The following is a 16,625-nucleotide window of genomic DNA, read 5'->3' as shown; positions in this document are numbered from 1 at the left end:
TCCTAGGGGTTAACTTCACGTGTGACAAAGGAAAACAAAGCGCCAGCATCGCGTTTCCCGCGTTAACGCTACGGCTGTAGCGCTTCCAACACATCAGACCCGACACGAGATTGTGCGAGGTCTCGTCGGTGAAGGCACCACAGGTGCCGTGAAAAACACCCGTCCGTATTTTTGTTCTTAAACAAAAAGCAAACGAATGCCCTGAGACGGACGTTTCTAGAAAAACGAACACGGAGACGATAGAGTGATTTTCACCCTTCATCCGAGGACCGCGTGGGCCTCTGCTGCACGTGCCCTGTGGGGTCAGCATGGGCGCAGGCCTTGGGACGTTCTCCGGAAGGGAGGCAGACGGGACGCAAACGGGCGAGCGGCAAGACGGGAGGCGGTGAAGACAGCAGATGACGGAGAGAAGCCCGCTCGGCTCAAGGAACGAGAAAAAGCGTGTAGGCGGACGCGCGTCCGCACAGCCGGCTCTTGGGGGTAGGGCGGGGAGAGGTCAGGCCGCCGCCACAGCCGGCTTCTCAGGAAAGACGCCAAGCACCTGGCCGCTGTGCGTTCCGCACGTGCCACGCACAGTCGGCGGGACGGGGGTCCAGAACCGGTCCTGCCACCGTGGCAGCCAATGGGCCCGGTGGGAGCACGGCAATGACCCGGCGGGGAAGACACCGACAGACTCTTGAGGGAGAGCCAACGGAGCCAAAGAAAGGCTCTGGATTCACCCGACACCTTCTCAGGAAAGGAAAGGAAAAGAGACGAAGGTGGGCCAAGCTTGCGGACGGCACACGGAACTTTCCAGGTGCGGGACCGTGGCCTGCACCGATGGCGGCCGTGAAGGCAGAGCCGTGGGTGCACGCCAGGGACGGCGCAGGCGACCCGCCTCGCCAGGCTCCGCGGAGCCGGGGGCCGGAGTCCCGTGGGTGCAAGGGGGGGGGGGGTAGTGGGGGGGGGCTCACCTTGCCCTCCTCCCTCGGAATGAGCACGTTCTCGTAGCGGCTCCGGCACTGCTTGGAAGAGCGGTAGGTGCGGCTGCAGGAGTTGACCACGTCGCTGACGAGGTCCCAGTTGGGCGTGTGGGCCGGGGACACGATGGCGAGGTTCAGAGGTAGCTCCAGGAGCTGCTTCACGGCCTAGAGGACGTTCCAGGCGACACGGGTCAGCGAGACCCACCGGCCGGCTCGCGCCCTCTCCCAAGGGAGCACGGCGACGGGACGTGGGCCAGAGGGGCCCCGCGCTCACCTGCAGCAGCGCCCAGTCCTCGCTGATGAGCCACTCGGGGTTGTCCGGGCCCGACTCGGCCGCGGGTTTGGCAAACGTTGGCAGAGGCTTGGCAAACTGCGTCTGCTGCTTCAACAGAATGTTCTTCTTCTGCTCCTTCCCTTCCCGCCGCATTTTCAACATGCCGGGCGTCGCGCGGTCGAACAGCGAGCGCGGAGGGACGACGGGCTCCCCGTGGCGCTGCTTCTTCTTCCTGCCTGCGACTGCACGGAGGGCCTTCGTCAGCCAGGCGGCCGACCCGACGGGAGACCGCGCCTCCGCGGGCGAGGGGCGGTCACCACGGAGCCGCTGGCGGAGACGGACCCACCCTCCCGCCTCCACGCCAAGCGGGGCCGCGGGCGCACCTGACGGGTCCGTGCGGTGGCGCCTGCGCTCCTTCCTCACGTACACGGGAGGCAGCTTGGACTCCGGGATGGGCGTGCTTTCGTACGTGAGACACAGGACCGGGTCCACGTAGATGTCGTTGTCATCCTGGGGGGGCGTGGGCGGCGTCCAGAGCTGCGCACAGGAGGGAGAGCCTGAGCCGCGCGGCTCCGGGAGGGCGGCCGCCCCGACGCACAGGGGCACCGGCACTCACCGGCATGACCTCCATCTGCCCGTCGGCACCTTCACAGACGTACTCCTGCGGGTGAGGGGCAGGCTCAGGGCGACCCGGTCCGAGACGCAGCCACAGGCCACCAACCGTCTACCCTGCGCCGGTGACGTTGCCCTGACCGCACTCGGGGAGAAGCCCGCGGGAAGCAGACACCTGCAGCCGAGGGTCAGGCCTCCCGCAGCGGCCACGGGAACAGAGAAGGGCCCGGCCCGGCAGCAGCGCCCCGCAGCCCGCGCCCCGCGTACCGCACTGTAGGCGTCCTCCCTCGTGTAGGTGAGGAGCTGCTCGTGCTCCTGCTCCTGTAGCGCCCGCGCCTCCCTCTCCCGCTGGGCCCTGGCGTTCCGCGCCTCCCACTCGGTCACGGCGGTCAGCACGGCGTCCTGGCGGGGAGACCGCACACGGGGGCTCTGGGACTCCCGACGCCGCGGCCCGGCTCGCCGCGTCACCGGCCGAGCCCCTCTCCGGCCGCGGGCTCTCCGGACCCCTCCCCGCCCCCAACACCTAGCCCTCCGACCCAGCCGGCATCAAGCGACTTCCGGTCGAATGAGAAGCGTTCCCTGGGGTTTCCCAAGACTTCCTTTTTGTCTCTTTCCACACCGGTGGGTTGGATTTTCATTCCCTGACTTCCTGGCAAGTCCCTTTACTTCAGGCTGAATTTGCCTCTGAAGCCGAGGCCCTCGTGGGTGGTGGGACCAGAAGCCCGCCCACCTGCCCTTACCTCGCCGTTGCCCTCCTTCTCCGGGCCAGCGGGCGTGTGGAATAACTCCAGGTAATTCAGGGCATACTTTTCAATAGGTGTAAGCTGTTTCAAAAATCACGTTTTGAACGGAGTTAACAGCAAATCAGAAAGGCGAAGGTCCTTATATAACCCCCCGCCAACACCTGGGTCGAGAAAAGGATCATTCTTTGTCACAGTGACCGTGGAAAACATCACGAAAGGGTCAAGCGCTGAAACGTCTAGGTGTCCGGAAACTAAGTGAGTGGGAGCACAGAAGAGAAAGCGTCCAGACCTGTTCCATAAAGTCTGCTAACTCCTCCAGCTGCGATGGCTCTTCCTTCCACCCTGGGCCGTCGCCGTCGGGCGACCCTGGCACCGCTTCCTCCTCGGGTTTCTGGGCATCGTCCTCCAGGTACTCGATACTCTTGAGGGCCTAAAGAAATTACCGTTTAAATTACTTTCAGGTGTTTTTAAATAAAAGCGTTTTGAAAAGGAGCGGCCCTGCATAAATGCCGACACGCCTGTGCCGCACACGGAGCCTCCCTGCGGTGACGGAAAACTAAGCGTGACAGAGGAGGGCAATGAACACGAGCGGCTCACGGCCACGGCAGACAGCAAGCCCCAGCGAAGGGCCGAGCGCTGCCACACCACAAAGCTCCCCGGCCCTGAGAACACAGAAGCGCGGGGCACCTCGTTCAACCTCGTAACCGGCAACCGGCACCCGGCACGGCCACGGCTCAGATGAACGACAACCCTTCCGCAGCACGAACGGGGGACAAACAACCCTACGCCGCAGCTGCCAAAACCAAGCCCACAGAAAAGGTAACACAGACGACAGGCGTGTGAGACGGTCAGCATCACCACAGATCAAGAAACCAAGCAAGAGGAAGGAGGCGCCTTCCCACAGCAAGGAGCTCACGCCTGACAGGGGTGGGTGTGGATGGGCATGCTGGTGCATCGGACATGAGCCCACAGTCTCTGGTTTCGGGGTATCGATTACCAACTGTATAACCTCTTTTCTTGGCAATCTGGCAAAATCTGCAGTTTAAAATGTTACCTGACCTCACACAATACAGAAATCATTCCAGATCGCACATCTAAATATGAAGACCACTGAAGCACCTACAAGAAAACGAAAGAGGACGTCCAGACAACCCAGGGTAAAACGACCCAGGGTAAAGAGAATGTTTTTTAAGCCCCAACCATGATAAAGACGGGCTACTGGTTGGCTTCAGGACCCAGGGTTTCTGCTCATTGAAAGATGACCAAACCACAGAATGCACAAAGGTATTTTACAGATTCACCCAGAGCACATAAAAAGTGCCAACAAACCACTAAGAAAAAGAAATAACCCAGTTAACACAAAAAAGGGAGAAGGACATGAACAGGCACTTCACAAAAAAGTGCCTGCCCTGCCAGGGAGCACACGGAGGTCCACAAATTCATGGGCCGACAGCAGCGACACAACACCAGAGACACGGCCCACATCCGCCAGCACACGGCCGGAACGACACCCCCACGCCTCAGGTCCCATGCAGCCAACAGAGCATAGGTCGGCTCGGCCAGTCTGGAAAACTGCCAGTGGCACCTGCTAGTCACATGCTCACTGATGACCCAGGGGCCCCACCCCAAGATGCAGTTAGGGTGTCTGCCAAGAGACACGGAGAAAATACAGATGCAGGGCTCAAAACACAGTCACACGGTCCCACAGTGGACCTGATGAAGTCACAATCGCTGGGAGACACGGGAACCACCGTGACCCAGAACCAGAGGCCAGGCCCACACAGACACCAGGGTGGTCAGGGGTCAGAAGAGCGAGCCGCCCTCAGGGACAGGAGTGGTGAGGAGGCAGGCGGTCCCCGGGGTGCCTTCCCTGTAGCACCCTCTCAAGCTCTTTATGACGTGCATACTTGCCATACGTTCTCGTACTTTATCACAACTTCCGCTGAGAGCCATGTTCCCGCGCCAGTCCCCGGAAGAGCACCACGCCCACTGGAGAGGTGCCGGGAAGCCCAAGGTGCCGGCTGCTCACTTCAGCACACCGACAGGGGCCTCCCCCAGACCCCCACGCTCATTTCACCTTCAAAAGCCCCCCCAGTACCTCCTGCTCTCACGGGGCCATGCCGCTCCCATCAGCCTGTGCCCTGGCCCCTACGATCCAGACTCAGCACAGAGCCGGGAGGCCTCACTGCCCTCACCCCTCACCGCCTTCCTGACCCCCGGCCACCCCTCTGCCCATGGCACTCCTCACCGGGCATCAGCCGCCCTGCACAGGGCCCTCCGCCTCAGCAGGGAGAGCCTGCGTGCTTCAGTCTCTCCTCTCCCGGTATGCAAGCTTCATGGGGAGGGGAGACTGTGTCTTTTACTCGACACTAGATCCCTGCCACCTAGAACACAGCCAACACACAGCAAGACGTTCAACAAGGACGTTTCAACAGCAAGTGTGCGTCAGCCTGTGCACCGCACGGAGCGGCACACACACATCCCAAAGCCAACGGCACCCCAAACACCATGTTTCCCGCACACATGCTTTCCCGCCTCATTTTTCTCCCAGGACACAATCAAGAGTTTTAATGCCGAGACGGTTACCTCATGGACAAGATCTATTTTCTTTCATGCTGTTTTTCTTTTTTAGCCTTGTGCAAATAACCCCGATCTTTGAAAGAAGGGGGTCAATCTATCTGTCCCCCAGATGAAGAGCTATAAGGTGTCCCCGCAGGGGACATCGTATGTAGGAAACTCCCGGAACCGCACACAGTGCTTGTCTCTGAGCAGGGGCGGGGGGGGGGTGGGGGGTTCCTGGGGCGGGGCGCTTGCTTCCATTACAAGCTCTTGAGGATTTAACACACACATTTATTACTTCTCAATAACCAAGTGGAAATTTCTCAGGGCACCAAGGGCACAAGGATGGGAACACAGGCGGAGAGCCCCCACAGGAGAACCGGTGCACTTTACATCGCAGGCAAGGGCGGGAAGAGGCCCAGGATACGGGGGTCCCTCCGAGGTCGAGAGCCTGGAAACCAACACCCAGGAAGGAGGGGAGCAGGGGACGGCCTCCCAAGACGGGCCGAGGGGAGGGGGCGCCCAGGGGCGCTGCAGCAAGACCACTTCACGAGGCAGGGCGGGGGGGGGGGGGGGGGGGGGGGGACAGACGTGGCCCCAACAGTGGGTCTGTAAGGGGTCTACACAGCAGCACATGAGCGCGTGCGCCATCTGAAACCTCTAGCTAAGTTAAAAACGTATTCAGCCCAGTATACACAGATACTACCATTTCAACGGTAAGCAACATAAAAAGGTATTAACGAGATCATTTATGCTCTCCTTTGCACCGTCCCCAGAATCAGGTGTGCGTTTTATGCTCGCACACACGGGGCGCCTGTCAGAGGGGCTGAGACTGCAGACCGTGGGGACGGGCAGACCGAACGGCCGGCTGCGGCCTGGGGGAGGCAGTCCGGCTTGGGAAGAGCAGAGGGGTAGAGGGGCAGAGGGATGGCTGCTGAGCTGGGCAGCAGGGGCCTGAGGCCCCACCCTCTCCGCCGCTCCCTTTCCCTGCTTTTCCAGCCCAAGCGCCTGCAATGGAAAGAAAGCAGGCAGGAGGGGTGCACCGGGGCCGAGCGAGGGGGCCCACAGAGCAGGCAGGGCACGTCCCGGGTCACACCTCCAGGAGGATCTGTCCTCACCTCAATGAAAGGTCTTGCAATTTTGGGCGCGATGATTTCCGTGGCAGAAGGTTCCTGAGAAAGGACGACAAACTCCTCCGCCTTCACCGGGAAGCCGGCGTCGTCCGTGGGAGAGCACACCTCAAACAGCTCCTGGATGGTACGCTGTGCACGAGACACACGTTAGTGTCCAACACGGGACCCGCATCGGTGCCTGACCGGAGCGCCAGACCACGTCACCAGGGAAACCGCCCGGCGACCCCTCACCCGTCCGTGGTGAACCCACGTGCCCCGTCACCAGGTGGCAGGCGCGAGGACCACACACCAGTGACAGGTACCTGCGTCAGGAATGCCATGGAATAATCGTTGCCCTGAGCGGCTACTTCTCGGATCAAGTCTTTGGTTCCATTTTTCAACAGCTTCTCTTCGATGGAATTGCCGCTCACAAGCCTACGAGACAGACAAACACGTACGATGAGCACGGGGCCACCGGGAAGCATGACGCCACGAGCGGCTGGGATGCGGGTGCTCGGCAGGGGCTGGAAGGCTCTGCACGTGCTCGGGGCGCGCCTTAACACGGTGGCCAAGGCCACCTCTCCTGTGTCCGCTCCCCTGCCGCACAGGGTCCCGCGCCTCCGTGACCGCGGTCTCTTCTGTCCTCTTCCCCTCCAGCCTCCACCTAGAAAAGTCCTCCCGGGTCCCCCAGAGGAACCTCACACGGAGCACCCGACCCCCCAGAGCCGACAGCCTGGCGAGCACGCCGCTCACGCGGTCACGTGCACACGCAACGGCGGGCCGCGTCTGCTGCCCCGCACTTCTCTACGCTATGCTTCCCTCCTGAGTGACGTGCTGCAGGGACGACCCCCCCCCACCCCCCGCAACGGTTCCGGTGGCTGTTCGATGGCCAGGGCACGGCTGTACTCTGGGCACGGGCATCTGCTGGTTCCCGCTTGGTGCCGTATAAACAAGCTACAGTAACGGCCTGCACCACAGGGGTCCCCTGGAGGGTAAGGCTGGGAACAGAGGGCACGCACACCCTTCCGCTCAGCAGACCTTGATAAATCGCTGTCCGAACAGAGCAACGACCCCACTCCGGGTGGGAGCGGCCTTCACCAGCACCGCCAGCAGCTTCGCCCACCGCTGCCTCCCATCTGGGTGCGTGAGGACGGCCATCACACAGGCGGCCACCGGACCTCCGCCTGCCAAGCCCATCCCACGTGTGGGCAGCTGGAATGGCTGGTTTGGATTCTCAGGTCCCCGCCCCCCCCCCCCCCCCAGCCTTTCTTGAATAAAGGCTCCTTTACTTCTCACCTTGTCAGAGCTTTCCGACCCTCTGTCTGCTATGAGATTGCCAACGATCCCCCCAGTCTGTTATCTGGGCATCAGCTTTGCTACGGTATCTTTTGACAAACCCAAAACTGAAGTTTTCATTTGACTGCAGTCAAATACGTCTATCTTTCCTTCCTTCCTTCTGAGCTTCCCGTCCGGCAAAAATTATCCCTTCAAGCCACAGATACTGTCCCTTCAACTATCCTGACCACCATCTCACTTCCACGCCTCCGTGCTTAGCCCTGGGGGCGGTGTTCTGGCCATAAAGCAGGCACCTTTCTCACGGTCAGCACAGCGTCAGCAACATGTACTAAATGAACAGGCTCCTGTGAGGCTGGACGCCCCCCCCCCCCACCCCCCACCCCACAGGCTCACACCTGCACCGTTCACTGCTCCCCTCCTCCCGCACCTCTCTGCTGCAACCCTCGTCAGCATTTCTGTTGGCTGTTACCAGCTTTCCCTCCAAATGAACTTTATTTTTTTAGACATTTTTATTTATTTTTGAGAGAGACAGAAAGACAGAGCGTGAGCGGGGAGGGGCAGAGAGAGAGGGAGACACAGAATCCGAAGCAGGCTCCAGGCTCCGAGCTGTCAGCCCAGAGCCCGGCCCGGGGCTCGAACTCACGGGCCGTGAGATCATGACCCGAGCCGAAGCCGGACACTCAACCGACTGAGCCACCCAGGCGCCCTCCGAATGTACTTTAAAACCGACTGACCTCATCCAACTGCACGTGCACGTGCGTGCAACAAATACAGGCAAACACGACCACGGCTTTGGTTAAAACTGTGTTACTTTTCAACACTGCTCTGGGGAAAGCACGTTTTTATGCACCAGGTGTTTCTGTCCCAGGACACAGCACAGTCTGCTACTCGGGTCTTACCGCGTCTTGGTTTTCTTCTCAGTTCTTACACACTCTGCACCTTTGCTGCCGAGACTGCTCCAGACTGTTCACGGATGACGGTTACCGAGAGTAAAACAGTTCTCCCGTTTCCGGCTCATGACCGCCGCAGGGCCAACGACAAGGCAAAGATCACCCAGGAAAACGTCACTCACGCAACCCGCACACGGTTACCAGCACGGAGACAGGCTCCCGATGCCGATGAGAGAAACGGGATTCTCACACGGGACTGCTGGCAAGAGCCACGGAAAACGTTAAAAAGACGTGGGAGAGACATCCGCCAAAACGTCGTCAGCTTCTATCTCCGAGGGATGAGATCTGTAAAGGCAGCACTTGCTCACTGACTTTCAGAAGCATAACAACACGGCTCCTTAACGTCCGCCTCGGGAGGACCGCTTCGGCGAAGGCTACAGGCACAGGCTCGGGCTCGAGTCCCGGGCCGGCCGCCCCCACGGGGCTGCACACCGGCGCCACGCACACGCCACCACCGTGCACAGGCCGCCACTGCAGGCACGCCGGCACACACGCGGCAGGGCACCCGAGAAAGGCCGTCGCGTGCCGGCACGCCCGGCCTAGGACCTAGGACGCGTGACGGGACGCAGACGCTTGTCACTACGCAAGTATGATAAATGCTGCCGGGAGTTTAGAGATACAGAGTAGGACCTTCTCCACTTCCCTCCGTTCCGGGCTTGGCCGGTTACCACTCACGTTTGAGGGTAACGCATACCGCAGCCGTCCTAGGACAGACACACCTGACGGTAACTGAGAAACCCGCAGGCCCTCTAGGTGAGGCGCGGCGGGTATACTTAGAACGGACGGCGTGGACAGCGCGTTACGTCGAAGCAACTAACTCCGTTACGATCTTGAGCAAGCAGATCACAAACTGAGCAAACGGGCACAGAGACAACGAAGCAGCACGAACAGAAAAGTGCCTTGGAGAAAACAAGGAGCGCCAGGTGGCTCGGCCAGTTGAGCACCCGACTCTGATTTCAGCTCAGGTCACGACCCGGGGGTCACTGGGAGGGAGCCCCGCGTTGGGCTCCGCACGGAGCGTGGAGCCGGCTTAGGATTCTCCCCGCCCCTTCCCCTCTCGCGCGTGGTCGCGCGCTCCGTCTCAAAATAAACTCGCTAGGGAAAACAAACGCCACAGCAGAACCACGGGGTGCGAGCCGTAGCGTGCGCTCGAGCTCCGTGTATGTGGTGCTTCTGCCCCCGCGCCTCCCGCGCTCCGGGCTCGGCGGCTTGCTGACGGCAACCGCCGCCCTCACCTGTAGATGTGCACGTCTTTGCGCCTCCCGATCCTCTCGCACCACTCCTGGGCCTTAGCGTCCATCACGGGGTTCAGGTCGTTGTCGTAGAACACCACCGCGTCGGCCTCCACCAGGCTCACGCCTGTGGCGCGGCTGTGAGTCGACAGAATGGCACAGAAAATCCGCCGGTCTCTGTTGAAACTCCTCATCAGTTCCTGAGATGAAGTGAGATGTTGGGGTCAGCCCCCCGCCCCCCGGCAAACGCCGGATGCCGTGGGCGCGATCTGACATCGGCCAGCTAGAAGCCAGCGTCTGGTCGTCCCGGCTCCTGCCACGTGCACGCGGCCACCGCTCACCACAAACCTCTCCGCACACTCCTCACGGGACACCGAGCCTCGCTTTTTTACGAAAAGGAAGATGTCTGACTCCACCTGACGGGCACTGTCGGCTCAACCCGTGGGCCCCACGAGAACACAGAGTCTTCCTGGGGAGGGACGTGTGCTCGGTCCTGTACCCTCAGGCAATGCCGGAGCACTTCACGGCAAAAGGCTCCGGAGTAAGGCTGAGGGAGTGGGAAGACAGGCCCGGAGAGACCGCTACGGGGACCCCTCTTCTTCCCAGAGATTCCACGTGTGACCTGTGACATCGCTGCCAAAAAACCTCGTCGGTTAACACCGCGCCGCGACTCCTCCTAGGCCCTCCTCAGCGAGCGTGCGCACAGGCAGGAAGCCCCGTGGGCGCAGGAGCACGCGAAGAGGCCGACACGTTCCACGATCCGGCGGCAGGCCTTCCGGCGCTCGGGAACGTTCTCCCGTGCTCCCGACTGCCGTTCCAAACGCTCCGATGACGACCTGGCCGTCCAGCCCACGGGGGACAGCGCGTGCTCACGACACCACCAAGCACCACGGCACACACGCGACCTGCCGACCCATCGCACGGCTGGACGCGCGTGTCGCTCTGGAGGGGAGGGAGGCGCTGAAGGGCTGAGCCCTCCACCCGGAATTACCCGGGCAGGCGCACGCCCACACTGTCGACCCGTCTCCTACAGAGCCGCACGGCCTCACGCCCGCCGGGAGCGCGCGAGCACGTCTGTCTCGCTGTGCCCGCTGTAGCAACACACGCTTAGCCGACCTGGCGAGTAACGGAGGGGCAGGCCGCGCGAGACGGCGCTCACTGGGTGCACCGCGTCGGGACCGCGCCCGCACCTCCACTCCCCGCTGCTTCCTGGAGCCCACCGACCCGCTCCTCGTGACCGCGGGCCGCCTGTCCTGACGCTGAGACAGCCAGCGGGCCGCACACGCCCAGTAACGGCGTGTATGTGCTAAAGACCTACTGAAGGGCCGCCACGGCTCTGAGAAACCAGGGCAGAGACTGGCGAAACTGGGTAACGACGCTGAAGCATAAGCTGTAACAGAGAAGATCTTTTCTTCCTTACCTGCCGCTGCTCACTGTTGGCGTTTTCGTCGATTCTGATATAGGTGAGATAATGGAAGTTCAAGAACATTTCCAAAATGTCCAACATGAGAACCATCTGCGACAAGATCAGCACTCGACGTCCTTCGGATTTCAACTTCTGAAGTAAGATGGCTAAAGCTTCCAGCTTGCCTATGAAATTAACGCCATCAAGAGTCTCTCACGACCCAGGGCAAGGGAACCCCACCTCACGAACAGAGCTGGGGCGCCTCGGCAGCTCGGTCGGCGGAGCGTCCGACTCTCGATCTCCACTCAGGTTACCATCTCAAGCTGGTGAGATCGAGCCCCGCGCTGGGCTCTGCGCTGCCGGTGGAGCCTGCTGGAGACTCTCTCTCCTCCCCCCACCCACCCTCACCGCCCTCCCCCGCTCGCTCACACACTGCTCTTAAAATAAACACAACCGAAACCGAAACCGAAACCAAGGAGCAGAGCAAAAGGGAGCCTTCTCGTACCTGAGTCAAACTGCACCAATCTCAGCTCGGGAAACCGCAGGGAGCGCAGGGCCGTCATGCGCTGCAGCTGCTGTGCGTAGGGAGCCGTGTGCTCTCGCAGGCAGTGCCTCAGGACCCTCATCCTGTGGCTGTAGAGGGACGGCGGCCTCGCCACCCACAAGGAGGGGGGCGCGGCCACCACCGGAGGGATCACACACACCACCCTGAGAAGCGGAAGGTACACGCGTCACACGTGGTGCCCACAGCGTCCCTACCGGGCAGCACCTGTCTCAGGAAGCAAAGGCTCAAGAAGGAAGCGGGCAGAACCTTCTAAGAGCGAGTTGCCAGAGAAGCCAGAGTGCCTAACTGTAGTCCCCACGGGGGTGACGTGGCTGCTGGCCCACACCACCCGTCACAACAACCATGGCTGTGGGTCCCTCCAGGGCCGGCCAATGAGGGCCCCCCGGACGGAAACAAGCAGTGCAGGGCACCCCGAGGTCTCAGGAGCAGGAACAGGGACAGCCCATTCTCTATGAAGTGCACGTGTCCATCTGGGGATGCAGGTGCCATGTCTCCTGGATGGCCGGGGGAGGGGACGTGACCCCCAGAGCCCGCAGAGCCACCGTGCCACCAGGAGGGAAGCCAGACGCAGCAGGAAGAGGGCCCTGCAGAGAGCAGCCACGTACCACCCCTCCGGCCTCCGGAGGCCACCCGCACCGGGAGGGCAGCTCCAGATGAATGTCCCGGACTTGCCACCAAGTGTGTGTGTAAACAAAAATGCCATCCATCAACAAAACCCTGACGGACAAAATCAAAGAGCTAAAACAACGGAAACCAATTCCATGTTCATCGGTCGGAAGAGCCCACAGGACTAGCACGTCTGCTCCTGACCTAAAGGCTCCGCGCGATCCCAAAGCAAACCTCAGCCGGCCAGTCTGCAGACAGCCCGCACCCTCGGCCCCAGGTCAGCGTGGGCAAGCAGCGACCAGAAGAGCCCGCACGACACCAAACAAGAACAAAGCTGGAGGAGGGACGCCTCCCAACACCAAGTCTCACTGCAAAGCCACAGGGATGGAGAGGATGCCACCACAGTGCTGAGAACGGGACGGAACCCCCAGAGAGGCCAGCACAGTCCCCTGAGCACTCCCAGTGGAGCAAAGACCTTCTCGCGACAAAGCTGCCGGAAGAAGCAACAGCCGTGTGCAAACGCACGCATGGCACACCCCGTGTTTCCTAACGGGACTCACGGTCATCCCCGTTCTCACAAACAAAAACCCCAAAGCAACAACCCACGTTTGCTTGATCAAGCCTCTGGATCGAGCAATTTACAGACGAGACAGAGAACAAAGTAACACGTCCAGTTACACCTCGAGGAACCATCGCCAAATCCAGACTGTGCGAAGTCCTACAAGGCAAACCCCCAGGTCTCCTCAACCAACAGTCCACGGCGGGGGGAAAAAGAAGAGGAAGCGGCAGAACCCGATCAGAAGACACACGACAGGGGCCCCTGGGTGGCTCATTCCGTCGAGCGTCCGACTCCGGCCCAGGTCACGATCTCGTAGTTTGGGAGTTTGAGCCCGCGTCGGGCTCTGTGCTGACAGCTCGGAGCCTGGAGCCTTCTTAGGATTCTGTGTCTCCCTCTCCCTCTGCCCCTCCCCGACTCATGCTCTGTCTCTGTCTCTCAAAAATGAATAAACGTTAAAAAAAAAAATTAAAATAAAAAAAAAAAAGGAAGACACACGAGAGAGAGAGAGTGGTCGACCGCTGAGCACCTCCCTGCCAAGATTCGGACTTGAACTACACAGACAGGATTTAGGAGACAACCAAAAATGAGAAGGCTCAATACGCACTTAACAACATCAGGAACGGCTCCTTTTTTAGCTGTGATCAGGCGACCGTGTTGCTTTCAGAGCGCGACAAAATCATGTTTGTCTGGAACCTGTCTCAGGACAGCCTTGCTCCAGGGCAGCAGACGGGTGACTCGAGACTGCGCAGATGCTGACAGCTGCCGAGGACGGGCTCCGGGAGCACGGGGCTCGCTGCGTTCTTTAGCTCGTGTGCATCTTAAGACTTTCCGCAACACGGGGCTGCAGGTGTGCGGGTTGGGGAAGACTGAATCTAGACACAGACCCGGTCCCTTCACTGGCACTCGCTCAGCTCCGACTGTAGATGTAAATAGGAGACGCAGACAGGGGCACCCCTGCAGAACGACGCAGGGGGAGCCCGGGTGACCGGGGCTGGCCAGGACTTTGCAGGTCCAACCCCAAAGGCATGACCACGAGAGGAGACACAGCTGGGCTCCGCTAAAACCAAACACTCTGCCCTGTGAAAGCCAGCATCACGAGGAGACGAGCCGTAGACAAGAGGTCCGTGAGAGACATGGCTAATGAAGGACTGCGGTCCTAATACACACACAACTCTTAAAACACAACGAGAAGATGAGCAACCCGTTTACCAGATGGGCCAAAGACCTCAACGGACACCTCTCCGCAGAACGCGGCAAAAAGCCACGAAGAGAGGCTCCGTGTCGCACGTCCTCAGGGAAGCGCAGATCACGGCCCCCGTGAGACGCCACCGCACGCCCGTCAGAGCGACCCGAGCCCACTACACCGGCCACGGAAGTGTGACGAGGACGGGGGCAGCGGGGCGGTCGCTCACCACTGCCGGACGCAGGGCAGGGCAGCCAAGGGGCCGGCGGGCTCTGAGGGGAGGGGCGGACAGGCAGAGCACGGGGGGTTTCAGGGTGGTGAGACCGCACGGCCCACCCGAGCCAGGCTGCTGGAGGTCACTGCGTCCCCACTGGAAACACGCGGTGACCATGAGGCCTGCACCCGGCCCCACGGACAGAGCGGGAGGGAGAGAAGACTCGCGCCCGGGTGGGACCGGACACGCACTCAAAGCAGGGGATGGAGCGCAAATGGGCCAAGCCCCCCTGCTGGCTGCGGAGGAAGCGGAGTTGCGGGCTGGGGCCAGGGGGCCGTGCACACAGCATCCGGGTGATTGTTTTCTCTTCTATAGCTCGTTTCTGAGTTTCAATCTCAAACACACACTTCCTGTCAAGCAACGTTACGTTTTCCATGTGGCTTTTGAGTAAAATGTTACGTAAGGGAGCACAACAGAGAAAACTCCTCACTGCCACAGTGGACAGTCCCCCCACGGCCAGGCTGTGGTCGGTGCTGTGGCTCTGCACCCAGGCCAGCCCACGTCGACCCGGACGCTGCCCTGGGGACAGGCCTGGAACCCAAGGGAGAAAAGAGCACCCCGAGGACACACACCTTCCCGGAAGGTGAAGAGACAGACTGATGCCGGAGCCAGAGACCCCCGGAAATTTCTCAACAGACTTTCCGAGGGACAGTTCGTGGAGAAACCAACAGCCACGAAACGGGGGGGCGGGGCGGGGGGGGGGGGGTAGGGGGAGACACGCTCTGCTGGGGGGCACCTGGGAGGCCCGTCTCGGGGAGCAGACTCCCTGAGCAAGCACACACAGAGGTCGCCCCACCTGTCGATGACGTCCTGCAGGCAGGCTTGCCGTTGGGTCAGTGTCAAAACCAGGTCCCTCTGACCGCTTGAGGGTGAGGAGTGACCGCCGGCCGGCCCAGCCCCTTTCTGGTGACCGCTGTCAGAAGCCCTGAGCCAAGGTGCCTGTTCTCCACCGACCACAGAACAAATCCGCAACAGATCTCTGCCGTAGACGGGAGCTCGAGAGCAGCGTCGCTCATTGACCAAGTAGATCTGGTCCAGTCGCTCCTTCAGAAGTCTGGTCTTCTCCTCCTTTATGGGAAACAGGGCGAAAACGGCCACTGAAGAGCAGCAAGCCCGGTGCCTGGTCTCACCAAGCCCTGTGGCGTCCCTCCCGCATGCCAGTCCTCGGGGACACCCACGGCCCATCCCGCGGCAAAAAGCAACAGCAAGGAGGCAGAACCGATGGGTGCACTTCTCCTCTAACGTGGTGAGCATTTCTGACACCCAAAAGACGGACAGAGGAGCAGGAAAAACGTGAAATGTGATTTCTGGAATCACAAGACCCAGTCTCATCTGTTACGAAACGTATTTATAAAATCAAGTTCTGAAATTGAGAGACGATGTGCTTTCGAAGGCATGTATACCGATGACACTGTTAAAAACCATGCCTCCCCCCCCACCCCCCAAGTAGCTTCTGAGAAACGACTTCCGCGCGAAGAGGGGCCCGTGGGCAGCCACGTAGCACGGGCGCCAGCCACCCCGCCGTACCTGGGCCGGCCCTCCGACGGGGGAGGCCGCTTTTGAGGCCATGCCAGGTTCTCCTGTGGCCAGGGGGTTGACTGTCACCCGCCCAGGCGCACCAACTGCAAAGCAAGAGGGACGGGTCGGAAAACAGAGCTCCCGGTGGCTCTGCGGACCCCCTCCCCCAGCAGCTCGCTCTATGCAGTGTGTCACATCCTCTGGGGCCGTCAGCAAAGCCCCCACTCTCTGGCCCCCGTCTGAGCTGAACAGCATGGTGTAGAGAGCCCCCAGGGTGTCCAGAGGCGGCACCCACACTGGAGACCCGTGGTCATCCTCACTGTGACCATGCACGCGTCCCCTGGGACTCTGTTCACCTGCATGCCCCCCGGCAGGGAGCCAGCACCGCCCTGTCTCTCCAAACTGAGGCTGGATGGATCTGCGCCCCACCAGCCCAGCCCGCCCCGTCAGCCAGGCCACGCGGCACATCCCGACAGGGACTTTGCACGGGGGGCACTGAAGACTGACAGAGACCTGGGATAAGACAGCCACGTTGGGGCGCCTGGGTGGCTCAGTCGGTTAAGCGTCTGACTTTGGCTAGGGTCATGACCTCACGGTTCTCGGGTTCGAGCCCCGCGATGGGCTCTGTGCTGACAGCTCGGAGCCTGGAACCTGCTTTGGATTCTGTGCCTCCCTCTCTCTCTGCCCCTCCCCCCCTACTTACGCTCTCCTTCCCTCTCTCTCAAATAAAACCTTAAAAAAAAAACTAAAAAAAACAAAAAAGCCACTTCAGGGG

General features: G+C 60.9%; 1 protein-coding gene and 1 non-coding gene across 14 annotated transcripts in view; both read right to left on the bottom strand.

The window, feature by feature from the left end:
- EP400 (E1A binding protein p400) overlaps positions 1 to 16,625 on the bottom strand; it is a 95,918-nt gene that overhangs the window by 22,657 nt on the left and 56,636 nt on the right. For all 13 annotated transcript variants that reach the window (XM_058691539.1, XM_058691541.1, XM_058691538.1 and 10 more), the window contains 14 exons: positions 15,860 to 15,954; positions 15,129 to 15,400; positions 11,651 to 11,853; positions 11,161 to 11,330; positions 9,744 to 9,940; positions 6,586 to 6,697; positions 6,269 to 6,412; positions 2,881 to 3,021; positions 2,589 to 2,672; positions 2,116 to 2,250; positions 1,853 to 1,897; positions 1,620 to 1,773; positions 1,237 to 1,478; positions 954 to 1,127 (listed from right to left, as the gene is read on the bottom strand). In XM_058691539.1, coding sequence (XP_058547522.1) covers positions 954 to 1,127; positions 1,237 to 1,478; positions 1,620 to 1,773; positions 1,853 to 1,897; positions 2,116 to 2,250; positions 2,589 to 2,672; positions 2,881 to 3,021; positions 6,269 to 6,412; positions 6,586 to 6,697; positions 9,744 to 9,940; positions 11,161 to 11,330; positions 11,651 to 11,853; positions 15,129 to 15,400; positions 15,860 to 15,954 — 2,168 coding nt within the window. The remainder of the gene's footprint in view (positions 1 to 953; positions 1,128 to 1,236; positions 1,479 to 1,619; positions 1,774 to 1,852; positions 1,898 to 2,115; positions 2,251 to 2,588; positions 2,673 to 2,880; positions 3,022 to 6,268; positions 6,413 to 6,585; positions 6,698 to 9,743; positions 9,941 to 11,160; positions 11,331 to 11,650; positions 11,854 to 15,128; positions 15,401 to 15,859; positions 15,955 to 16,625) is intronic.
- LOC131490672 (small nucleolar RNA SNORA49) lies at positions 10,166 to 10,296 on the bottom strand. The gene has a single exon (XR_009251183.1). It is a non-coding gene; the product is annotated as a small nucleolar RNA SNORA49 (small nucleolar RNA).

The sequence above is a fragment of the Neofelis nebulosa genome, chromosome 11, assembly GCF_028018385.1.
Source record: "Neofelis nebulosa isolate mNeoNeb1 chromosome 11, mNeoNeb1.pri, whole genome shotgun sequence".
Taxonomy (NCBI): domain Eukaryota; kingdom Metazoa; phylum Chordata; class Mammalia; order Carnivora; family Felidae; genus Neofelis; species Neofelis nebulosa.
This window is presented reverse-complemented; position numbering and strand designations above follow the sequence as displayed.